The sequence below is a fragment of the Chrysemys picta genome, chromosome 6, assembly GCF_011386835.1.
Source record: "Chrysemys picta bellii isolate R12L10 chromosome 6, ASM1138683v2, whole genome shotgun sequence".
NCBI classification, from domain to species: Eukaryota; Metazoa; Chordata; order Testudines; family Emydidae; genus Chrysemys; species Chrysemys picta.
Window position 1 is genome coordinate 91,421,676 of NC_088796.1, and position 25,568 is coordinate 91,447,243.

Here is a 25,568-nt window from a genome sequence, read left to right on the forward strand (position 1 = left end):
CAAAATTTCTTTATTCTTCCCTCAGTTCACCTGCTATGACAAGAGGGCTCATTATTTGGTGGTTGTTGTCAGGAGGAGGATGTTGCTGATTATTCTGGGAAAGGCCAACACGAAAGAATGGGGCTTGCATTGTCTCCTAAAAGAGGCTAGACTGGGCAGATTGTGGTCTGTGGTGGGAAGGATTTCCCTGACCCATGGGCCTTTACTGACAATGGTTTGCTTCTGGCTGTGAGGGTTTCATTTTTGCAAGCTGTTGGTTGCTGTTTCTTCTGCTTGGTTCCCCCAATCCCCCCAACATAGCTTCAGTTTTCTCTGGATTGAGCTATAACCAACTAGCCAAGACACAATCTCCAGTGTCATTTGTTCCTCTGCACCAGCAGGGTTAGGTACATTACCAGATAATTATTCTTTATCGTCCAAATTTTGCAGTCCTTTCTGGAACAAAGTTCTCACTGAAGTCAAGGGAGTTTTTTTCAATTAAAGGTTGCAGAATTTGGCTCATTCAGAATTACTGCTTCTTCAGAGCCAAATGCTCAGGTCCTTACTCAAACAAGCTCTCATTGAAGTCATTACCTCAGGATTTTGACTTTAGGTCTCAATCCTTTGAGCTGCTGAATGCTTCTTTACAGATGCTCTTATCTCCAGTTGAATTCAATAGAAGTTGGGACTACTAGCACCACACAGGGGGCAATCAGCATCTCGCAGGATCAAGCCCTGGATGAGAAGTTGTCAAACAAAGGTAAAATGGATAAAAAAGATAGGCTTGAGTCCCTGCTCCCTTCTTTCTGTTATTGATTTTCTGTCGCTTCTCGGCACAGAGTCACAGATTCCCCAGTTTTAATTTGTAGCCACATAGAGCCATATTCTGCTCTCAGATGTGTAGGAGCCTCCCGTTGACTTTAAACCCTGCTCAGCCGACTGTCTTTTACAGAGAGGTTTGCAAATAGTTTGTACATGTTTCTGCTTGGATAATTACTTTATGAGACAATTAATTTATCTAGCAGGGCAGAAACAGAATGAGGATACAAAGATCTGCCTCTGTATCACCCAGGCGAAGGAGCATTTCACCAGCACGATATAAGACAACAAAGAAAAAGGATAATAAGATCTGTAAGAGTCTTACAAGGTTATTAACATCCCGCTCTCCATCTCCAAATGCTACAAAGCACCTGTGTCAGTTCTGCAAAGAAAACCAACAGCAGCAGTCAAGGCTAAGCCTGGGATCTGTTGGGTACAAACTGGATGCTGAAACCAGGCCACCATTTGTTGTTAGACACGTAAGTCTTAAAATTGCTGTACTAAGTTAATTTTTTTTATTATTGTGATGATATTAGAGTAAATTGGGTGCTCCTGTTATCCTTCCTCATAAAGCAAGAACAAGAGGAGACCCAGAGAAATTAACCAGCAGCAAACTTGTAAATGTAAAAAGAAATGCTTAATTGATCTGTGGAACTCTCTGCCACTAAATAGTATTGAGGTCAGCTAGTTAGCAGATTCAGGAAAAGATTAGACATTTGTATGATTAATAAGAACATCCAAAGTTACATTTAGATGGGATAAAAATTACAAGAGACTTAAACCCTCATTCTTTAGGCCATCAACAAACCACTAGCTGTCTGGGGTTAGGAAGAAGCTGTCTTCATGGACCAGGTTTTTCCTTAATGGTTCATCATAAGATTTCTTCCACCTTCCTCTAAAGCATCCAGTGCTGGTCACTCTCAGAGACAGGACATAGGACTAGATGGACCATTAGTGTAGCAAGATATAACAAACCCCATTTTTTTAATACGTTGGATTTCTTAAATGGCGAATCTAGAGAACATTCAAGTCAGTGGGAAGACTTCCATTGATTTCAGTGGGCTTTGAACTGATGGGGCCTTTCATCTGAAGATCTCAAAGTACTTTACAAACACTAGCTAATTAAGCATCACAGTGCCCATGTGAGGTGTGTGTGTGTGTATATATATATATATATATATATATGGAAAAGGGGTGGGGGATTTAAAAGTGCTGTATCTCAGTATTTTTATGTTAAGGTGATGGGTATTGTAGAGAAGCCTAAATTAGATCCTGGCAGAGAGACAGACAGATCTATCTAGTTACTTATCTATCTACCTATCTATCTAAACACCCCAGCCAATCCACTACATTATCTATGTATCGTTTTCCCCAGTTTGTAGTTTAATTTTATTTTAAATGGTCATTTATAATGTTTTAAATTTTTATAGATACCCTGTTGTAATCCATGAAGGGCATACATTTTTTGAGTCCCCGTTCCATGAAGATGAAAGATTTTTTGAGTCTTCGTGAAGATGAAAGCATTTTTCAAAACTGTCCTAACCACAGATTTAAAAGAAAACTCAATGTTCTAGTGCCACAGCCACTACCTTTTTTTATAACAAGATGGTGTCTACATACTGGTCATTTCCTTATTCTGAAAACATCAGTGATGTCAGAATCCCAGTGTTTTTTAAACTAGGTGGTTTTGCTGAAATGTCTGCACTGTGCTGTGTATATCGTTTGCCTCTTTTGTATATTTTTGTAGTTGTGAAAGAAAGAAATGGAGGGAAGGGAAGAAACAATATTTTTTTATTCTTTTCTTTATAGGCTGTAAGCAGCTGCAAATATGTTCATGTCCAGACCTAGTTTTCACAGAATAAAAAATGCAGCTTCATATTATTCCTTCATTTTAGATAGTTGTTTGCAGTGTTTCTGATTGTTGTCACACACTGAATATATGAGTAGAGACACTGGTTTTATGGTCCATGCAGGGCTGGCTCTGGCTTTTTTGCTGCCCCAGGCAAAAAAGCCGCCGGCCGCCCCCCCCTGGCGGCCGGGGGGAGGGTGGCCGGAGCCCTGGGAGGAGGGCGGTGAGCCCTGGCGGGGGCTCCGCTCTCCCCGGGGGCCGGAGCGCCGCGCCGCCCCCCTCCAGGTGCCGCCCCAAGCACAAGCTTGGTGGGCTGGTGCCTGGAGCCGGCCCTGGGTCCATGACAACTGTTTGTGACATATCCTGCTGCCTAATAACCCTCGATTGGCCTACTTCTGCCGAAGTGTTAATTGCCCACTTCATTTTAAGTGGTCTCCTACAACATGTATAAACCTAGCAATCAGTCCCACCTTGTATTTAGCTTGGGCCCCTGGAAACCTTCTCCAGACCTGAAGAAGAACTCTGTGAAGCTCGAAAGCTTGTCCCTTCCACCAACAGAGGTTGGTCCAATAGAAGATATTACCTCATACCATATCTCTTTCATTTCAGGTAGACAGTTCTAACCCATTTGGTGAAAAATCTTCGTCACAGTTACTTTATCGAAATCCAAAACAAAATGTGAGCTCAGCAAAGAATTCGCTTGAATTTCAATTGAAACGAGGTACTTTATAATTTGTTTTTAATAAAAAATAAAATGATGCTAATTAAAGAAGTAATAGCACCATTTATCCTAATTCTGAAGGTGTTTGAAAACTATGGCCTGCATTCTTCCACTCCCATTTCAAAGGGGCTGTTTGAGAATTGAAGCACTACTTGGAGTGAGTAAGGGTGGCAGAATCTGGCCTGAAATGCAAAAATATGCTCACCGCTGAATTGCAGCCATTGCTGGGATAGAGGAACATGGCTGCTGTTTTACAGTATGCATCAATACTACATGACAGTTTAGCGTGGGAGCTGATTTCTCTCTTGTTTAGTAGCATGCTCTTTTGAAGGAAAGAGTTGTTGTCCACAGACCAACATTACCTCCTCTTCTCCATTGTTGTGTGCTACCTCCGTCAGGAAGTCTTTTCTCTAAGGGACTTGTCCAAAGGCCATTGAAGTTAGTAGAAATACTCCCATTGCCTTCAATGTGCTTTGGATCAGGCCCCCTGAGGCCATGAAGATATATAATTTTTTGTATTCTTTGTTCTGATCCTTGTCACAAGCTGAATATTCGTCAAGTAATCAGGACACTAGGAAAAGAAAGAAAGTCATATACTCAAAGAGGAAGTTCTTCAAATAGTCACTTCTACTCGGAAAAGTGACTTTGTAAAAATGCCACCTTCTTACTCATGTATTTCCTTTAAGGTAGTTAGACTCATATCTGTTGCATTTATTAACAATGCTATGATTATAGTTCTCTTTGCTCCTGTTAGCCCTGCAGAGCCAGCACAGGTAGGACTGAGGACATGATCCTCCAGTGCATTTCACCTGGCAAAACTTCAGTGCCTGAAGAGACTTTCTCATTAGTAATAATTCACAAGATGGAGACAACAGAGTCTGACATTCAGATCCCCCTCCCTGATCCTGACAGTTCCTCCTCTCTGTGTCAAACGGATGTTGGCGAAGGAGAGAATCTGGACCATAATATTTCAGTTTCTTGGTCATTTGAATTAACCTCAACATATCCACTGTCAGGGGTTCTCAATCTTTTTCTTTCTGAGGCCCCCCCCAACATGCTATAAAAACTCCACCACCCATCTGATTTTCTTCATATCCAGTAGATAAAAAGCCAGAGCTGGTGTTAGCGAGTAGCAAACAGGGTAATTGCCTGGGGCCCCACGCCACAGGGGGTCTCATGAAGCTAAGTTGCTTGGGCTTTGGCTTCAGCACCAGGCGACAGGACTCGGGCTTCAGCTTTCCGCTCTGGGATCTAGCGAATCTAATGCCGGCCCTGCTTTCTGCTTTATTTTGGCAGACCCCCTGAAACCTGCTCGCAGCCTCTCAGGGGTCCCTGGATCCCTGGTTGAGAATCACTGCACTATGTATTACTTCTGCAGTTGGTGGTCTAAAGAGACTAGGTCATCTGTTGCAATTCCTTTGACCAATGGGAGGTTTTAAATTATGACTGTTACATCAGGCTGTAGAAATTGTAAGTGGCAGTGAGTTACAGAGGGATCTCACAAAAATGGGTGATTGGACAACAAAATGGCAGATGAAATTCAACATTGATAAGTGCAAAGTAATGCATATTGGAAAAAAATAATCCCAACTATACAAATATAGTGATGGATTCTAAATTAGCTATTCCCACCCACCCAAGAAAGAGATCTCGGAGTCACCCATGGGTGGTTCTCTGAAAACTTCCGTTCAGTGCGCAGTGATAGTCAAAAAGGCTGACAGTATGTTAGGAACTATTAAAGAAGGGATAGAAAATAAGCCAGAAAATACCATAATGCCACCTTGAATACTGTGTCCAGTTCTGATTGACCCATCTCAAAAAGGATATAGTGAAACTGGAAAAGGTTCCGAGAAGGGTCACAAAGATGATCAAGGGTATGGAATGGCTTCCCTATAAGGACTGACTAAAAAGATTAGGGCTACTCATCTTAGAAAAGATGACTAAGGGGGGATATGATAGAGGTCTATAAAAATATGACTGGTGTGAAAAAAGTAAATAGAGAAGTGTTGTTTCTCCTTTACCACAATACAGGAACCAGAGGTCACCCAATGAAATTAATAGGCAGCAGGTTTAATGCAAACAAAATGAAGTACTTTTTCACACAACACACAGCTAAACTGTGGAATTTGTTGCTTTGGGATGTTGTGATGGCAAGAAGTATAATTGGATTCAGAAAAGAACTGGATAAGTTCATGGAGGATAGGTCCATCTGTGGCTATTAAACCAAGATGGTCAGGGATGTAACACCATGCTTGGTATGACCCTAAACCTCTGACTACCAGAAGTCGGGTGTGCAAGACAGGTGTGGATCACTCCATAATTGCTCTGTTGTGTACACTCCCCCTTCTTCTTAGTGTATGTGCAACATGCCTCAAGTGGCACGTGACCAGGATTCATCACCAAATTTGGTCTGCTGGTAGGATCATTGGTTTCCCTGGCCCAGGCTGGGTACTGATGGGGAGTGCGACATGAACACTGATCCATGCCCCTCTGCGCTCCCCCTGAAGCTCTGGTACTGGCCACTGTCAAAGACAGGGTACCGGGCACGATGGTCTGACCCAGTATGGCAGCTCTTATATTCCTATACTCTACAAGGAACATTTTTAGTCATCTTGTGATTACGTTTTGAGTTCAATGCTAATATGTTGATGAACAGTGAAAGTAGTAATGTAAGAGTAAATGTTAATAATCAGCCATTGAAATGTCTTTTTTCTTTTAGCTTTATCTTTTGATAGCTGTGAAGCATCAAATTCCTCAGTTAAGGTAATTTAAAAAATAACTGTAAAATTATATCTCGTCTGTTAGTAGTTTAATCTACATATTTTAAAAAGAGAATTAAATGAGGGCAGTTGATGGCTCAGGGGATAGTAATGGCTAAGTCTGGTTATCTGTAATGAGAAATTATGAGAAAAGCTCTGCTCTGGTTATGGGGTGGAAAAAACCTCACAAATTTGTAGAACACAATGTCAAAAAGTTACAGGTCACATTGTTTTCAGCAAAAATTCTTTATTTTTCCATTAAAAATAGGTTGAAACCATTTAAAAATCAGGCCAGTTACCCATACTTCATTATACTGGACATCTACAGAGCCAAATTTGTAAAGCTCCTTAGAAGAATCTAGCTCACTAGAGATCTGGCCAGGGTGACAAAGACCCATGACTTTAGATATTAAGGCTGTGACAAACCTACATGGAAATCTATTATAATAGAAATCATGGCCTAGACAAACATACAGTTTTAATAATGGAATATGGCGCCATTTGCCCTGAAATCATCACTTCAATTCAATCTCAGAGCAGTATTAACAGGAAGTCATTACTCTATCTGACAGCTGTTTGGTAAGCTACTGTATGTCTCTGTGAAATTAGTTAATAGTCTCAGTTTGGACTGGTATTCACATAAAAAAATCCACCGCCGCTCTGATTGATATCCTTCTCAGCAACTTTAGCAGAAAGGCCAAGAAATAAATGTGAGCTATCTTACTTCTACATGGTCTCTACACATCTGGGTTGAGGCACATCGATAGGATAGCATCGGAGGGTTTGCATTACTGTTCTGCAATACACATCTCCATCTCCGGTGCTCTCAATCTACCACCTTTCACCAGTACTAAATTCACTTTGAAATATTTAAATCCTACCAATGTGCCAAAATCTAAGACCACATTGGAGGAAAAAGGTTGTCCATTCTCCATTGCCATTCAATCATTGGCCACTGTAGTAGATGTGTTAGCGCCAATTGTGATTATATTTTTTTTCTGATTTTGGCACAGTCAGGAGTCTTGGCTCAAAAGGGATGTATGGGGTTGAAATAGATATGGGTATTTTGGATCAGGATTGAGGTGTACTATGGAAAGTTGCACCACACTTACCTGGCTTAATCAAGATAGCACTATCAGAGTTAGTTCCTGGCACTACAGTCCACCCATAGAATAAAAAAGATTGTGATCAGAGACTGGCTTATCCATCAGCATCTATGACCAGGTGTCAGCACACAGGACCATGTGCAGGGGAGCAAAGCGATTTGAGCTGACTCGCCCTGGTGGCTAGGCTAGGAGGAGCTCATTAGCTTGACCTCAGGAATGTAAAAGGCTAAAGAGGAGTTCTCTGAGCCAAGAGAGAGTCACATGGGTTGACCAGAGCTATTACGGGGAGGATCCTGAAGCATAGGCTGCTCAGGAAGGAGCTCGGGCTAAGATTTGCCTTAGCCCTTGCATTAGTTAAGACTAAATGCAAATACCAGGGATGGGGTGAGTTTGGACCAAATTCCATTGTGCTTGTGCTGCATTACGAGTGAAGTAAAAGTCTCGTCCTTTTACAGTGCCCCTGAGTCTTTCTCCATAGCAGAATATCTGATGAGTGAGCTCATTTGGAAGTCACCCTGTCTCTTGTTGAACTGTGTTACACTGCTTCATCACTGACTGATTTGAACAGTAAATGGGAAAGTATCTTACAGGTATATTTTTGTGGCAAACAATGGAATGAGGTACTTTTGCCCCAGGTGGCTCTTCTAAAGAAAGTGTGCCAAATTCTGCTCTCCTTTTTACCCAGCAATGTCATTAACTCCAGAGAGGTGGGTTAGATAGGTATAGCTGGGACAGAATTTGACACACCACATTGCAACAGGTTTGGATTCTGCAAGGTTTCTGTTGGGTTTTAGCCAGAGAACTGAAGAGCAGTATCCAAAGTGGGACTGCTTCAGGGCCTGAGAGAATGGAGATGTTTGCTTTGAGTGACATTGTTGCACAAGCTCTGGCCCTGTATTTAATTATAAGCTCTGTAGACAGACCTATTTGTTGTCCTATCACAAGCACCTTGAAGTCAATATTCCAAAAAACTCCCAACTGGCAGGTGCAGGTTTTTTATAGGCCTTTTTCACTGTCCTTCTTTGTGTTGTTTTTCTACTTAGTCCCTTGCAACATCAAAAGTCAAGATGACTGACTGTGGGAAGGAGCTTCATTTTAATACAGCACAATTAGGGTTTAGAGCATTACAGTAGAAATAGCTTGCTTATCTGTTCCTACGCTACGCTACACTTTCACAAATAAGCTTGTTTCTGACTGGCTGAAATGTTGACTTTTATTAGCTTTTGTGAGTGATTAATGGTTAGCTGTCCAGCAGTGTGATTGATTCTGCTTATTATTAGAAAATGAGGCTCACAACTAATAAGAGCTTCTGTTTGGCCCAGATTTTTGAAGTGTTCCCATTTACCTGCCCAGATTTGGGGTTTGCTCATACTTAAAACAGTCCATTTATACATATGGCATTATGAGTTTTCAACTTCAGCCTGATATTCCACACCCCCAATGCAACAAAATACTGTAGACTGTCTCCTCCGTCTCTCTCCCCCCCCCCCCACTTGCCCTCCTCCCTGTGTCCTTTCTAACTAAAGAAAAATGTTTCTTTGTTCCACAGGTTATCAGGGAACCGGATGAACAGGCCACATCTGAACATGATTCATCATCTCTTGAAACAGATGAACTTGTAAATTACCCAGGCAGTTCTCCTACTCTAGGAGATTTGACATTTCACCGCACAGCGTCATTTGCCACCTCCCCACATTACAGATCACCTAGTCCTGTTCGGAGTCCCTCTCCTCTGCAACACAGGTTATTGATCCTGTATAAAAATCTGTAATTGAGTGACATGATACTGTAAGTAGGAGCAGTGATGTTGAATGACCAAAAACATCCAAGCTACTTTCTAAGGGTGTCGAGTTTGTGACTCTCAGATATGTTTCTGTGGATCATTTTGACAGTACTCAGTGATTATTAAAAGATATAGACCTGTGCGAACGTACATGGGAACATAGGAATAGCAGTACAGCAACAAACCAGTGGTTCTTCTAGTTTATTGTATCCTGTCTCTGACAGTGACTAATACCAGATGCTTGAGAGGAAGGTACAAGAATCCCATTGTGAACAATTGGGGAAAAATACATTCATAGAAGAAGTTTCTTCCTAACCCCAGTTAATTAATGGTTAATGGCTTATGTTCTGATAGGTGAGGCTTATGTACTGTAAAGAAAATCATACCTTATGTAACTGGATGTTCTTATTAGCCATAAAAATGCGCTCTTGGCCGCAATAATATCTAGTAGCAATTAGTTCCACACACAACTGATCCATTGTGTGAAAAACAGACCACAAATGTATTTCCTTTCATCAGCTTTAAATCGGTTGCCTTTAAGCTTCACTGACTGCCCACCTTGTTCTTATATTGTGAGAAAGAAGAGCTAGGATTTATCTTCTCTGCACCATTCATTAATCTTTATCCGTATCATGTCCCAGGATATTTGACTTTTAAAACTGAACAGTCCCAATCTTTTCAATCTTCCTTTAATGTATCTATCTATAAATACAGACTGAGGCTTACTTTAACCTGATAGAAGTTAAGGCTGATATCATTGCTGAGTTCAGTCCGCCTATCACCCTGAAATATGTTAAGGGCTGTTGATTGCCTCGGCTGAATGGGGAAATTTGTTGCCAAAAGTACAAGAAGAATAATTTCTCTGGTGTCCATTGGTCCTGCATTGCAGAACATGCAGGTCAGAGGTTAGAACAGTTTGTTGGCAGCCACATGTTGCCTCGGGGGAGGCTGGAACTAGTTCAGTATGTTTTGCAGAAGAAATGGAAAAAGCTCTACGCTTTAGAGTGCACATGGGAAACTTAACAGGACAGAAAAAATGGTCTTTTTTCTGAGAAAAATTGTCAAGAACATATATTATTGTTTGTTTATTTGTATTGAACCAGAACCCTGTTGTGCTAGGCGCTGTACAAACACAGAACAAAAAGACAGTCCCTGCCCCAAGATCTGAAAATCTAAGGAACAGTTGTGCTCTGCTTGGGTCTTTCAGAATAATCGTTAATCCCACCTTCCTCCCATCCCCCCGCAACCCTCCATACACAGAGTATTTTGGATATCAATCAAAATAACTTTTAAATCATTTTCCCATTAGGCATCAATCCAGCAAAGCACTTAAGCATTTAGTTAACTTAAGCATGTGAGTAGTCCCAGTTTTGCTACAATAAAGTCACTGGGAATACTCATATGCTTATAGTTAAGCACATGCTTAAGTGCTTTGCTGGATCAGGGTCATTGTTAGGAATGGCTTGTTGCTGATTATTCCTTGTCCAGTTTGTACTGATTCTCTAACTGCTGGGTTCTATGTAGTATGTAGGCTGAAGAGTCCAGAAAGATAATGTTCCATTTACAGGTCTGTGTAATGGATGGGAAAATAGGTGCTTCTGTGTGAAAAAAGAGGCGCTGACTAGCCTCAGACTTAGGATGGCTTAATTTGGCTAAATTTCCCTCCATTGCATGCCAGGTGAAAATAAAGCACTGGTGACTCTTTATCTTCAAGGGATCATCAAGAACAGAAAAACATAGTGTTGTAAGAGGGTTCCTCTAATATGTTTGTCTGTGTAGATGGGACAAATTGTATTGCAAAGCGTTGTGATTAGGTGCTCAAACAATTTTAACTATAATACAAATGGGCGATTAGGACTAAACTTTCATATTCAGATGCCTAAAGTTCAAAAAGTTAAGTATCCAATTCCTTTACTTATGCAACCCAACAGGTACAAAAGTAGCTGTGGTATTTTCTGATTAATAAAGCATCCTTTTACATGCTATTTCTTTAATAAAGAGCGTTCCTTCCTTTATGCTGCTCTAATGGTTTTCTGGCATGACCAGTTCTCTGTTCAAGCCACCTATCCTAGCCTCTCTTTCTGGGTAGACTAAATTACTAAAATAATTTAACTTAGAAAAATGACAGCCCCTTATTTCACAGATATAGTAGCATGATTGTTCTGCGGAAGAAGCGGTCTTGACCAATTCAGCAAAGTCCAAATCTCCAAATCTCGCATGTAACTCTTGATTATGGCCACAAGGGTAAGATGAACTTGTGGGGCCAAATTTTCAAAGTGGCCTCTTTTTGTGCACACAGTTGCCAGCCCATGTGATTTTTGTGTGTGCATGATCTCTTGGATGTGTCAAGTGACGTCATTTATATGTTCAAATCCAATTTAAATGTATTTTATGCCCATTTTGCACATGGAGACAGAGCTTCCATTAGGAAATCACTTGCAAATACTAATGTGCCAAAAAAAAAAAAAAATTGTGTGTGTAGAGACTGTGTTTTGAAAACTTGTTTTTTTTATACACAGCAGTGTGAACGTTATTGGTACACGTGTGGTTTGTGTCGGAGCTTTATCAAGATTGGTTATCTCTGTGAGCAAACAAACGAATTAGGCAGCTTTTTCAGAATAGGATTTTGAACAGTTTAACTCATTAAACCTAAGGGTGTTTTTTGTTGTTGTTGTTGGAAAGTTGTGTGGCAACTTATGAAATGGCAGCTTGTGGAGATAGTTTTGTGGTGCAATATACTGCAGGGCTAAACTGAGACAATGATATCAGATTAACATTGGAGATCACCTGGACTGCACTTAAAGAACTGGATTCTTTCTGTTCATTATCATTATGTGCAGCCCTGCAAACAATATGTTGGCTCTGCACTTTGCGGATCAGCTCTGTAAAATACTGTTTTCTTTTACTGGAGTTGCAAAGCATAGTTACTCTCTGAATTGCTGCGGATAATGGAAGTATGGTGCTGAGCGCTGCACTTTGTTGACGACTACGTGTTGTTCCTTGGCGGCTGATGTTTATTGACTATAAAAAGAATCATTGTGGTGCTTTTCATGTTCATTTACTTTAACATGAGCTTTTGGACAAAAGAAAAAATCATCTTTATCCTGGACTTTATCTCCCAAGGAATAAAGGAGCAGTCTTGCCTTTGCTTATAATAATCAAAGCAGGTGTAGCTGCACTACTTCTCAATAATGTTAATGCACATTGATTAATCCTCACACCTCTTCTGTGAGTTAGGAAAACAGCATTAGGCCATTTTACCAAGTGGGGACCTGAGGCATACAGTGGTTAAGTGTCTTCACCTGAAAGTAAGGGAGTGGCAGAGCAGGCTGGAACCCAGAGGTTTGGCCTTTTGTTCTAACCAGCAGGTGACATTGCCTGCAAATTTTATTTTGCTTATTCATTTCCTGCTTGTTATCAATGCACTGGTCCTGCCCAAGAGAGTACAAATCCTGCACTGCAGAACGTATTAGGCATGACTTAAACCGAATGTCCAAATTGCCTGGAGGCTTCAGTGATAACGTTAATTTGTGCATTTAGTTACACGGCAGAACCATCTATAATGCAGCCTTTTAAAGATGTTATAGTTGATTGACGACACTCTGTGCAGGGGAGGGAATGCTGCCAACAGGGAAGGGGAAGACTTCTTTGGATTGTTTTGCTGTATGTAGCGGGGGGAGGAGGGATGGTGCAAGAGAGCAGAAGACAGCATCAAAGGGGAGAGAAAGAGAATGGCAGGGAAAAGGAAAATATTTGAGGAGACGGGGAAAAAGTTAGGAAAAATGGGGAGAGCATGAGGGGAAGAATGAGGTGGGGAACCTGGTGTGGGGGAGAAAGGAGAAAATATCAGCAAAAGGAAAATGAAACATAATTCAAGTGAAGGAATGGGAATGAGCAGTAAGTATCACCAAATGTGAGCAGGGAGAGAGGGTGAGTGAGCGAGAGATGAATGGAGATAATAAAAAGCTGAAGGAAATGGCAGAATAAAAGAAAAATAGCGTGAAGGGGTAGGTGGGTGGTCTGTGAGAAACCAGCCGCCGGTAAAACTATTGCATGTTTGAGAATAATGAGTGTGAGGGAGATGAAAATGAGAGAGGAAAAGGTTCATAAAGATACAGAAGGGCAAAGATAGGGTGAAAGATCAGAAAAGGGAAAGAAGGAGAAGAAGGAAGAAAATACCTGTTGTGCTTTAGATCAGCAGGACACTTAAATAGGTGTCTAACTTTAAATATGTGAGTTGAAGTCAATGGAACTACTCACATGCCTTACTGAACAGTGGCCTTGGCCACTAATATCTGTTAAGATACATTATTAGAATACGTCAGGTTCTCCTCTTCTCTTCATTTGTACAGTACTAACACATCCATGTAAGAAGAACACAGTCAAAAGATTGCTGAGTCCCATTTTAAGTGCGTCCTTTAAATAGTGCATCATATTCTCAATGACATGACATACACCTGAACCCCGATATAACGCTGTCCTCGGGAGCCAAAAAATCTTACCGCGTCATAGGTGAAACCGCGTTATATCGAACTTGCTTTGATCCGCCGGAGTGCACAGCCCCTCCCCCCTAGAGCGCTGCTTTACCACTTTATATCCGAATTTGTGTTATATCGGGTCGCATTATTTCGGGGTAGAGGTATATTTTGTGTTTCAAGAGGGCCAAACACCTCTTGAAACGCTCTTGCTTTTTCTTGAACTGGTTATACCTATCAGCTCCACATTTAATGGGTCAGTGTGTGAAAAAGGACATTATGAATAAGGTACTTGGCAAAAAAAAAAAGGCTTTATGGCAGAGGAGAATTTGGGATGTAACTGTTTTGATACATTTTTGCAGGTTATACTCCAATCCTCATTTCAGTTGGGAAAAGATCCACAAGAGAGTGCAGAATCTCCTAACCTCAAACCAGGCAAAGCAGAGACTTTCCTTTGTGAGTATTAATATTACAACTCGAGAGCAGCTGGTGCCGATATGACAGTGTCACCTAATTATCTGCCCTTCCCAGGTTATAGGTTTCTTTGTCCACTCAGTCTCCCACTGCCCCCATACATATAATATAAATGTTCCAGTTGGGTTTTCAGCATCCAGAGTATTCACCCAAAAATGTCTGGCTAGGTCTGAACTAAGTATTGTCTCATTGGTATTCACCACCACTTCTGTATACAACACGAATGCAGCAGTGGTGTCCATGGCTGTAACAGAGAAGGGATTGAGAATGTCAGGGTGACTTAGGATAAAAAGAGGTGTAATAATGTTGGAACCCACACACCCTAAAGCATGGAGAGATGAATGAACAAAAGGAAATGGTTTCAGTACAGTTGCTGAAGCAGAAAGGCTTTTTTGATACGTTTTCTGCAGCTAGTCCATATGAATAGCACTCTGAACTATCTTGAGGAGTGAGCCACTGTACTTGTGTTCATGTATGAGCCTAACCTGCACAGTGGCCAGCTGGATGCCATTATTGACAGCTATCTCTTTGCTAATGTGGGGATCCAGCGTTCCTGGATCTAGCCTAGTATCCCATGCAATTTTAAATAGATCTAAGGGAGTGATTGGCAATTCACAGTCCTGCTTTACCGTGGCTGCCTTGCACAAATACCTACATGTTCAGAGCTACTCAAAGCATTCCACACTGTTGGCTTATTTCTAAGTTAACAAATGCACAGAATACATTTAATTGATACTAAAAGAGAAAGGATGTATATCTGAACCATGATGCCCGCTCCCCAGGCCAACTATCTGACCCTTACTAATAGGAATATCCCCACTGAAGTTACACAAGGAGTGAAACTGGTTCTCTCAGTGTCCCTTTACTCATCTGTAAAATGGGGTTAATAATAATAAATACTAACCTCATAACAGGATGATAGAAGTCAACGGGAGAACTTGCATGAATAAGGGTTGCAGGATCAAGCTTTTCATTTCACTGGGATATTTAAGAACTCTGGATCTTAAAATTAAAACAGTTGCTGTCACACCCTGACGTCACAAAGGGTGCATCTGCCCTGCATGCTTCTTTTGGCGGCCTGTAGTGTACATCCCATGTATATTCTAGCATAGGTATAAGTAGCGGTGTAAACAGTGAAGCATGGCTTAGGTGAGGAGAGTAAAGGCGCATCTGAAGGGTGTGGGTATGCATGTGAGTTACATACTCTACATGGCTCTCTACATGTCCAAGCTTTGCCTCTCCTTCTACACTTGCTATTTTTAGCAGAGTAGAGTCCTGTTGCTGCCCCACTGCTGAAGCCTTTCCCCACTGCCTTGCCTCTGCCAGAACCTTTCACTGACACATGGAGCTGCACATCAGAGTGTGGATGTGGTGTTCTTTTCAATGTGGTGTGTAGTTACATGTACACCACATGCTGCCAAAAATGGTGTGTAGTGTAGACGTAGCTATAGTGCCATTCAGTGTAACTGACCTTGACTCCACTTAGAAAGATGTTTATCATGAAGTCAAACAGAGCCAACATTTATACTCTCTAGTGCGCAAATCCACTTCCCAGTTCCACATTAATCCCTGCTACAACTCCATCTACTTTAGAGTAGTTACACCAGAGATGACTTTGAGCCTGAACATTTAAGTGACTTGCCACACAGTAAATCAATGACAGAGCTTAGAGGAGAACTTCCCTTTCAGTCCACTGAGCCACACTGCCACTTTGGAACCCTACATTCAAAGTACTCATGTACCCTCAGCTATTTTCTGCTCATAAAACTTTTGCAGTCATTTTGTCTCTGCTCATCCCATTATTTTCAGGTTATGCCTTGTATCAACCAGGAACTGTTCTTGTTGCGTGATTTCAAAAACTTCTAGATGGAGGCATCGTTTCAGTGAGTTTACGGAAGCTGGTGTTACTTGCTGCTATCTCACTGACATGATTCCAGCCAACAATGCTGGGAAATATAGAGCACAATCTCCTAGATTTATTGCCCCGAACTTATAGTAATACGTTGTTTTAACTCCCCTGGAAACAGCTGATAGGTTTGCTTTTGGCTAAGGACATTAACAGTGCTTATGAAGATGAACAATGAAATTAATCGGACAGGCTTTTTCAGGGAGCCACTGATTCTGAAATTGATGATGTCCTTGAAAGAAGGTCCATCTCTTTGAGGAGTTCCCCTCAGGATGATTCACTGGAGCAAAGATATTACTAAGTAGTTGTCATCAGAAAGGTAAGTGCCTAAATGCTTCTCTTCACTTTTAGATTTACTGGGATTATTTCGGATCCAGGAACTTTATAAATTTTTGTATTCCTGCAGGAAAATCTGTTGTAAAAGTATGCTAAGCAGCCCTATTTCCTGACTATACAACTGCAATTTACTTGTAATTGCCAAAATAAGCTATATTTTTTGTGTTCTTAAACTCCCAGTCACTTTAAGAACCATTATACTCAAAAAAGTGACTCTAAAAGTGGCATCATGGATTTCCTTGTTTGCCATCTCTCTAGGATACCATTTCATTAGTTTACATGAAAAACATTTTTCTCTCTCTCTTTCTTTTTTTTTACCAATTGCCAATGCTGCAAACATCATAGTGGGATCTGAAAACCATGCTAGGTTCTTTCTGGTTAGTACATCAGCACTGGCAGCAAAGATTCTGTAGCTGGAACTTCGTTTAACAGTTCTCGTTAGGTTTTTCAAAGGGGTCTAGGCAAGTTAAGGTGCCCAACTTCCATTGAATTTCAGTGGGATTTGGGTGCCTAACAATCTTAGGCTCTTTTGCAAATCTCAGCCACTGTTATAAGAGAGAACAGAATCCAGCTCAGTCTTCCTCAGATGTGTTACCTCTACATTATTAGCAGGAGTAAAAAACTGGTCAACTATTAATAATTAGGAATTAGGAAATAATTAGAAAAAATTACTGAGGTCTCTAGTGTATGGTGACATGGCTCAAGATACATACAGGGAGCAGATTTGATGAGTAAGAAGATGGCATTTGTACACAGCCCCTTTTCTGACCATAACCACACTTTAATATGTTTCTATTTCTCAAACATTTTTCTTCACTGGAGACTTAATTTTTGATCCATTGACTCTGTGTGAAACAGCAGTCTGTGGTTTCATTTCTCAGCCAGCAAATGAAGGGCCAGATTCTATCCTGCTTACATTGAGTGAAATCCCATTTAAGTCCAGGGGAGCTTTGCCCAATTAAGGATTTCAGAATTTGGCCCAAAGTGATTTAGTTCATTTGGATTTTAAAGGACAAATCCTGTGAGTAAACACACCTGTCAGCATATCCCTAAAGAGTATGTTAAATATTTTCTTCTCCATCACATGCTTGCTTTTTTTTTTTTACCTAAATGTCACTCATTTTGATGGGATATTAACATTTTTTATTAATGGAAAACTGGGCAAAATTCTGCTCTCAGTTAATCATGCACAAATTCAACTCTGTTAACTTTAGTTGAGTGGCACACGTATAATTGAGGGCTTACCTACAAGGGGGACAAGCCTGAAGCAGCTACTGCAGAAAAGCTATTGCAGGAAGTATTCATTTAGACAAGCCCTTAGGGAGCACCTTTCTCCACCTTCCTCTGCAGCTGAGGATGCAATACAACAAAACAGATAGTTCCAAACTTTGGATAACAAAATTGGTCCAATAAAAGATATTACCTCACCCTCCTTGTTTTACTTAACTAGGTTTTGGATAATCAGGGTTTTATTGTAATTCAAACGGGAATTTGATTGGGACACCAGGATTAACAACAATCACATTCTTGCAAAAGGAGCCAGAGTATCTTTGATGACCACCCTGCAGCCAGGACCCATCTTTCATGTCTCATTTGAAAGGTGTCCTCTCCCATAGCACAGTGTCCCCAACACTATACAAGGACATATGTTCAGTAAGGCCTCACTTACTGCACCACTTTTCACCGGCACTACTTCCTGCTGCAATAAGGGCATTGCTGGGGGTCTCTCGTCCAAATATTGAGAAGGTCTCACTCTTAGCTTATGACATCAGATAAGATCACCTCCTAACATGGTAGAATTGCAGACAGCAGCCCCTGTAGTTCTTTCTCCTTTGCTATACCTGGCATCCGCGTGAGCAGCCACCAGTGCTGGCAAGATTAGGGTGAACATAAAGGATGGCAAGAAAGGTGGAAATTCCCTACTTGCTTAATTTGCATTGATTTAGCCTATGTGATTATTTATAGAGGAACATGGGTTCTAGTCGTGCAGTTGCGCCTCTGCCTAGCACTACATTCTCTTCAAGATGTGCAGTGACTTTAAGAAAAGTTATGTAGATCCTGTTCTGTACGGCTGCTGTCACAACTGATGACACTCTTGAACCGGATGCTGCTTATAACTGTCTCTGAAATGCCAAGTATAATTTAAAATGTAATTTTCACAGATGACAATAACTGGTTTTCTTATTTCCTGAACTAAGAGGCTAAAGGCTGAATGGGCATGGAAACTGAACAGCTCTCTTACAATCTACAAGTGTTTCCTCTAGGTCAAATTTGAGTCATATGGGGGAGCTTTGTGGTGACGCTTGCACTGCTACTGATTATGCTGTATCTGGTTTATGGATTAACGAACTATGCAGTCTCCACCCTAACCAAATTCTCCTATAGCTTATTTAAATCCATCTCATTTTTAACAGGAATCCATCTCCGAGGCTGTACATGGCTTAGAGGTGCTTTTCTCAGTGAGAAGTTTCACAGAGCACTGATAGTGCAAGTAACAGCTTCTGCTTGAGAAATGTAAAGTTGCACTAAAGACTTATTTTGGCTGGTAGAATTACAAGTTCTGACTTAAAATCGAAGGGCTGAGGGAGCTCTTAGGCACTTGAAATATCGACTAATTGCAATAGGCCTCCTAAATGTCTGGTTTAACAACAGCAAATATTCTGTAAGCTGTCTTTATGTTTACGTATATATTGGTTATATAGCGAGTACTTAGGTGGTAAATTTCATGTACTTAATTGCATAGTAATTACATTTTACAACAGAAAATCCTCGTGACAGGCCTGGTGGTAATTACTATAGGCCAAATCGATCATTTCCATGGAAGATTCGTGGAAGCCAGAGAGACTGGGAGGTTTCCCCAGATCATTTTGGGGGAGATAGGATGGGCACAGTGTGTGCAGAGGGTTCAGCCCCAGAACTCCTAAGAGTTGATACATAGGAAGCCAGGATGGTCTATTCATAGACCCTGTGCCCCCACACTGATTCCAGGGCCCTGGGTGCCCTAGCAAGCTCCTTGGCAGTACAGCTGTAATGGAGGCTCTTTAACAGGGTTTCCTTCCCAGGCCACTCCCTCTTGAACATCCCTTCCAGGGATTTTGGGGTCAATGGCACAAAAGCAAGCTACAGAAAAAGTAATAAAGCCTTAGGCTCTCTTACCTTTTCAATTGACTCTGTGCAGTTTTGAAGGGGATAATGTGCATAGCACCCTGTCCCATCTGCCCTTCTCCATATGTGGCTTACCGCAGAAACAGAGAATTGGGGTGGTGCCACAGAGTGATTGAATCCCCTTCTTCGGAAGCAAGGTAAGATCTGCACAAAAGCATAATAATCCTGGTCCAAATCCTGCAGGCAAAAGTCACATTAGATTGGGTGGGAGTTTTGCCCAAGTTAGGAGTGCAGGATTAGGCTCTCTTTGTTTGGGAAACATTGTTAACTGGAGGTGAATTAATAAGTACATTAAGAGGACTTAATTTTGTGTCCTGTAACTTAAAATAGTTTTTCAAAATCTTATTTCTCTGAGATTACAATTTACAATTACCTAAAAAACTACTTGCCTGTAAAACAGACTTCAAAAATGATTTTTTTAAACAAAAATTCTTGGAGCTATTTTGTAATATACACTCTAACTCCTTTAGCAGAGACAACTCAACAACTGCTGGACTCCAATTTGAAGAGTTGAGACGGACGTCTCCATCTCAGAGTTGATCGGGGGTTCATTTTCTGTGTGGTGTTATGTCTAATTTCTTTCTTAAAGTGAGACTCTGTATTGTGCTGGATAAGCACGGCTGATTAAATGATTGCAGTGTGTGGCTCAGATATCATTTTCATATGAGTGTACATCTATTAGCTTATTAAGGACTAAAAATAATAATAATGGTGCTGCAGATCTTTGGGCTTTGGTTGTTGGCAGAATTTTCTGCAAGTATCACATTTGGAATTACCTTACCTGTGACTGTTCCAGCATTAGAAATGACTATCTAGAATGAGTTGCTTTTTTCAGAAGTCAGTTCTCTTCTCAATATATGCACATCATTCTCGTTGGTGCACTTGTATAGAGAGGAAACAAGACCCTTTGAATACTGAATTACTGTATGACATACATTTTTTCAGACAACCAGTTAAAATGAACCTGTGTTAAATGTGTATCCTTTCTTGAAACATTTCTTTTAATAAAATATTTCAAATAATTGCATTATATAAAATAAATTTTATTTAAATTGAATTTGTAATAAAATTATGAAGATAGCATCTAGAACCTTTTTCTGCATGTTTAACTGTAGGCTTGTCTGGTGAAGCACCATATATGGTGTTATGCTAAGTTATTATTCATATTAATACAAGAGTATTATTGTCAGAGGCTTGCCAAGTACAAAAACCCCACAGAGGATACAGAGAAATCAGAGAAAGTCATAGATGCAAATGTTGGAAAGGAATTATAAGAGATCTTTGGAGTGAAACTAGAGGTTCTGCTATAGCCCCACTAAAATGCATTGGAGAGAGTGAGAATGAAAACAGTGGCATCTTCCCTTCCAATGCCTTGATCCTACCAAGATCTATGCATATGGTTAGCTTTATGCGGTGAATGGGACTGCTCACAGTTCGTAAAGCTAAGCACAAGCTCTTTCTTTGCAGGATGAGAGCCTAACTAAAGACTGTGAGTCCAACTGTCCTCATAGACTCATAGACTTTAAGGGAAGGGACCGTCATGATCATCTAGTCTGACCTCCAGCTAACCCCAGTGGTTTGAGCATTGGCCTGCTAAACCCAGGGTTGTGAGTTCAATCCTTGAGGGGGCCATTTAGGGATCTGGGGCAAAAATCTGGGGATTGGTCCTGCTTTGAACAGGGGGTTGGTCTAGGGGGGAGGGATAGCTCAGTGGTTTGAGCATTGGCCTGCTAAACCCAGGGTTGTGAGTTCAATCCTTGAGGGAGCCACTTAGGGATCTGGGGCAAAATCAGTACTTGGTCCTGCTAGTGAAGGCAGGGGGCTGGACTTGATGACCTTTCAAGGTCCCTTCCAGTTCTAGGAGATGGGATATCTCCATAAATTTAGATGACCTCCTGAGATCCCGTCCAACCCTGATATTCTATTATTCTATACTCATGCAGGTGGTTGGTTGTTGGCATCCTTTCATCTGCGAGAGACGGTGGGAATTGCAGCCTATGATGTAGATAGTTTGCAATGTCTCATGTGACTGAATAGTCCATAATTTGCATGATCTTTGGCAGTTATTGCAAATGTATGTATCTTGGTTGGGAGCTCCTTGCTTCCTACTGGCTCTTTTCTCTTCAAGCTGTAGGAGCCAGCTCCTGTCTGGACTTCGATACCCTGATGGAGACGATGACGCCACTTGTTACGATCACTTGCCAAGATTTCCCGTTGGTCAGGATCAATTCCAGATTCCTTCATATCTCGCTTGCATGTGTCTTATAACGAAGCTTGGGACTTCCTGTTATTCTTGTTCCCTCTGATAGCTCCCTGTATAGCATGTCCTTGGGTATACGTCCGTCTTCCAACCTACTCAGATGGCCCAGCCAGTGCAGTCGTCTTTGCTTGAGCAGGGCTGTCACTCTTGGTAAATTTGCCCTTTGAAGAACCTCTGTGTTGGTGACTTTATCCTTCCATTTGGTGTTGATTATGTGGCGTAAACAACGTAAGTGGAAACTGTTTAACCTTTTCTCCTGATGAGCATAAGTTGTCCATGTTTCCCCACCATACACGAGGGTGCTGAGGACGCAAGCTTGGTACACTAGCATTTTGGTCTTAATGGTAAGCTTTGAGTTGTTCCTTGCTCTTTTAGTTAGTCTGCTAAAGATGATGGCAGACTTTCCAATGTGAACATTTAGTAGCCTGCATTTCATGCAGATAGCCTCACTGAATTCAGCGAGTCTGGTTATTCTATAGCTGTACGTAGGATCCATAGGCTGTAAGCTCCGCTTTGTATAGGAAGGAGAGAATGAACTGAGCCCAGTCGGGAGTCTGTTCTATAACAAAATCCATGTTATGTAATATTCCATTAGAACAACACCCCATTTCAGATAATAATTTAACCTTATCAAGAAGCCCACTTTTGTTGGTGAGATCTGGCCTTTTCAGAGTCGTAATATGAACTGCCTTGTCTTGTCTCTGGAAACCAGCTCTATTGCCCTCGACTGCTGGCTCCCTTTGGCTTCAGTCTATCAGCCCCATGGGTTTGTGTAAGCGTTTTAAACCACAGACTGACAAAGAGATGGTAAAGGGCAAATGACACCATCCAGACATGAGAACAGAATAAATAAATACAGAAAAAGACCATTTTCAGTTTCCCAGTCATCTGAATGGGAGTCTGCAATACTGTAAAGTAACAGAGGGGTAGCCGTGTTAGTCTGAGGCCTGGTCTACACTACGGGTTTAGGTCGACTTTAGCAGCGTTAAACCGAATTAAGCCTGGACACGTCCACACAACGAGGCCCTTTCTTTCGACTTAAAGGGCCCTTTAAACCGGTTTCTTTACACCACCTCCGACGAGGGGATTAGCGATAAAACCGGCCTTTGCGGGTCGGAATTGGGGTAGTGTGGACGGAATTCGACGTTATTGGCCTCCGGGAGCTATCCCACAGTGCTTCATTGTGACCGCTCTGGACAGCGCTCTCAACTCAGATGCACTGACCAGGTAGACAGGAAAAGACCTGCGAAGGTTTGAATTTCATTTCCTGTTTGCCCAGCGTGGAGAGCACAGGTGACCACGCAGAGCTCATCAGCACAGGTAACCGTCATGGAGTCCTCCCAGGATCGCAAAAGAGCTCCAGCATGGACCGAACGGGAGGTACGAGATCTGCTCGCCATATGGGGAGATGAAGCAGTGATAGCTGAACTCCGTAGCAGTAAAAGAAATGGAAAAGTATTAGAAAAGATCTCCAAGGCCATGAAGGACCGAGGCCATAACAGGGACACACAGCAGTGCCGCGTGAAAATTAAGGAGCTACGGCAAGCCTACCACAAAGCCAGAGAAGCAAACGGAAGGTCCGGGGCAGAGCCGCAAACTTGCCGCTACTACGCAGAGCTGCATGCAATCCTAGGGGGTGCAGCCACCACTACCCCAACCGTGTGCTATGACTCTCTCACTGGAGAAACACACAGGGAAGACGGTTCGGGGAACGAGGAAGATGACGATGGAGGTACTGTAGGTAGCTCACAGCAGCAAGGAAGCGGAGAAACCGGTTTCCCCAACAGCCAGGATATGTTTGTGACCCTGGACCTGGAACCAGTAACCCCCGAACTCACCCAAGACCCTCAGGGCACACAGGAGACCTCTGGTGAGTGTAACTTTGTAAATATTTGTAAACATTACAAAAAAAAGCAAGCAAGTCTGTTAACGTGTATGGGGATGGAGCGGAAATCCTCCAGGGACATCTCCAGAAAGCTCTCCTGGTTGAAATGGGGTGATTTTATTAAGGGGGACATTCAGAGGCGCCCGTTCCTGCTATTCTGACCAGAAATGTTCCCCGCTGTTAACCACGCGGTGGGGGGGAGGGGTGAAGTGATCATCCCAGAGAATCATGTGTGTGTGTGTGTGTGTGGGGGGGTGGTTTACTTGTGTTTGTGCCGCATGTTAACCGGGAAACCGCAGCCCCCTCCTTTTACATTGAAACCCCATTTTAAATGGACAACCCAATTCATCCTTGATATGGGAAATGCGCTGCTGTTTGCAACCTTTCCCGCATGTTAAGAAGGTTAAAAAAGCCAAAACACTGTGGCCTACGATGGCTGCCTGCAAGCCGAAATATGCGACCTTGTAATGAAAGAGTGTACCCATTGTTCCCTAAAATGTGTCTTTTTTAACCACCTCTCCCTTCTCCTCCACCAGCTGCAAATGTTTCTCCTTCGCAGAGGCTCGTGAACATTAGAAAGAGAAAACGTAAGACGAGGGACGAGATGTTCACGGAGCTGCAGATGTCCTCCCACACTGATAGAGCACAGCAGAATGCGTGGAGGCAGTCAATGTCGGAGATGAGAAAAGCCCAACATGAACGAGAGGAGAGGTGGCGGGCTGAAGACGATAGGTGGCGTCAGCTTGCAGACAGACGGCAAGAGGCAATGCTCCGTCTGCTGGAGCATCAAAGTGATATGCTCGAGCGTATGGTTGAGTTGCAGGAAAGGCAGCAGGAGCAGAGACCGCCGCTACAGCCCCTGTGTAACCAACAGCCCTCCTCCCCAAGTTCCATAGCCTCCTCACCCAGACGCCCAAGAACACGGTGGGGGGGCCTCCGTCCACCCAGTCACTCCACCCCAGATGATCGCCCAAGCATCAGAAGGCTGGGCTTCAATAAGAGTTAAAGTTTTAAAATGCAGTATGTCCTTTTCCATCCCTCCTCCCCCACCCATCCCAGCTACCTTGGCAATTATCCCCCTACCTCTGTAAGGAACTAATAAAGAATGCATGAATGTGAAAAAACAATGACTTTATTGCCTCTGCAAGCGGGAGGGGAGGGGAGGGTGGGGTGGGGTGGTTGGTTTACAGGGAAGTAGAGTGAACCGGGTCGGGGGGGGGGGTTTGGAGGGTTCATCAAGGAGAAACAAACAGAAGTTTCACACAGTAGCCTGGCCAGTCACAAAACTCGTTTTCAAAGCTTCTCTGATGCGCACCGCGCCCTGCTGTGCTCCTCTAACCGCCCTGGTGTCTGGCTGCGCGTAATCAGCGGCCAGGCGAGTTGCCTCAACCTCCCACCCCGCCATAAAGGTCTCCCCCTTACTCTCACAGATATTGTGGAGCGCACAGCAAGCAGCAATAACAATGGGGATATTCTTTTCGCTGAGGTCTGAGCGAGTCAGTAAGCTGCGCCAGCGCGCTTTTAAACGTCCAAATGCACATTCCACCACCATTCGGCACTTGCTCAGCCTGTAGTTGAACAGGTCCTGACTCCTGTCCAGGCTGCCTGTGTACGGCTTCATGAGCCATGGCATTAAGGGGTAGGCTGGGTCCCCAAGGATCACGATAGGCATTTCAACATCCCCAATGGTCACTTTCTGGTCCGGGAAGAAAGTCCCTTCCTCCAGCTTTCGAAACAGAGCAGAGTTCCTGAAGACGCGAGCATCATGTACCTTTCCCGGCCATCCCACGTTGATGTTGGTGAAACGTCCCTTGTGATCCACCAGGGCTTGCAGCAGCATTGAAAAGTACCCCTTGCGGTTTACGTAGTCGGTGGCTTGGTGCTCCGGTGACAAGATAGGGATATGGGTTCCGTCTATGGCCCCGCCACAGTTTGGGAATCCCATTTCAGCAAAACCATCCACTATTGACTGCACGTTGCCCAGAGTCACTACCCTTGCTATCACCAGGTCTTTCATTGCCCTGGCAAATTGGATCACAGCAGCCCCCACA

The 25,568-nt window shown here is 42.5% G+C and overlaps 2 protein-coding genes across 14 annotated transcripts in view; both read left to right on the forward strand.

Moving 5' to 3' along the window:
- The window catches only part of SPATA6L (spermatogenesis associated 6 like), a 43,590-nt gene extending 23,196 nt beyond the window's left edge, over positions 1-20,394 (forward strand). For 5 of the 13 annotated variants that reach the window (XM_065550432.1, XM_065550427.1, XM_008166009.4 and 2 more), the window contains 7 exons: positions 1,002-1,277; positions 3,257-3,368; positions 6,088-6,131; positions 8,783-8,976; positions 13,854-13,947; positions 16,074-16,190; positions 19,843-20,394. In XM_065550432.1, coding sequence (XP_065406504.1) covers positions 1,002-1,277; positions 3,257-3,368; positions 6,088-6,131; positions 8,783-8,976; positions 13,854-13,947; positions 16,074-16,172 — 819 coding nt within the window. In that variant the 3' untranslated portion in view covers positions 16,173-16,190; positions 19,843-20,394. Of the gene's footprint in view, positions 1-1,001; positions 1,278-3,256; positions 3,369-6,087; positions 6,132-8,782; positions 8,977-13,853; positions 13,948-16,073; positions 16,191-19,452; positions 19,510-19,842 lie in introns of those variants that run through there. The other 8 variants (XM_065550433.1, XM_065550429.1, XM_008166010.4 and 5 more) reach the window with 6 other exon arrangements.
- A 2,436-nt stretch (positions 20,395-22,830) lies between these two features.
- LOC135972420 (myb/SANT-like DNA-binding domain-containing protein 2) lies at positions 22,831-24,622 on the forward strand. Its single transcript, XM_065550434.1, has 2 exons — positions 22,831-23,502; positions 24,054-24,622. The coding sequence occupies exons 1-2, from the start codon at positions 22,962-22,964 to the stop codon at positions 24,521-24,523; spliced, it is 1,011 nt and encodes a 336-aa protein (XP_065406506.1). The 5' UTR covers positions 22,831-22,961; the 3' UTR covers positions 24,524-24,622.
- Positions 24,623-25,568: the final 946 nt, after the last annotated feature.

Excerpts from the sequence above, each read along its gene's own strand:
- LOC135972420 (XM_065550434.1), top strand. The coding sequence starts at position 22,962 with ATGGAGTCCTCCCAGGATCGCAAAAGAGCTCCAGCATGGACCGAACGG. Across the intron at positions 23,503-24,053 it reads GGGCACACAGGAGACCTCTG|CTGCAAATGTTTCTCCTTCG; the intron begins GTGAGTGTAACT and ends CTCCTCCACCAG.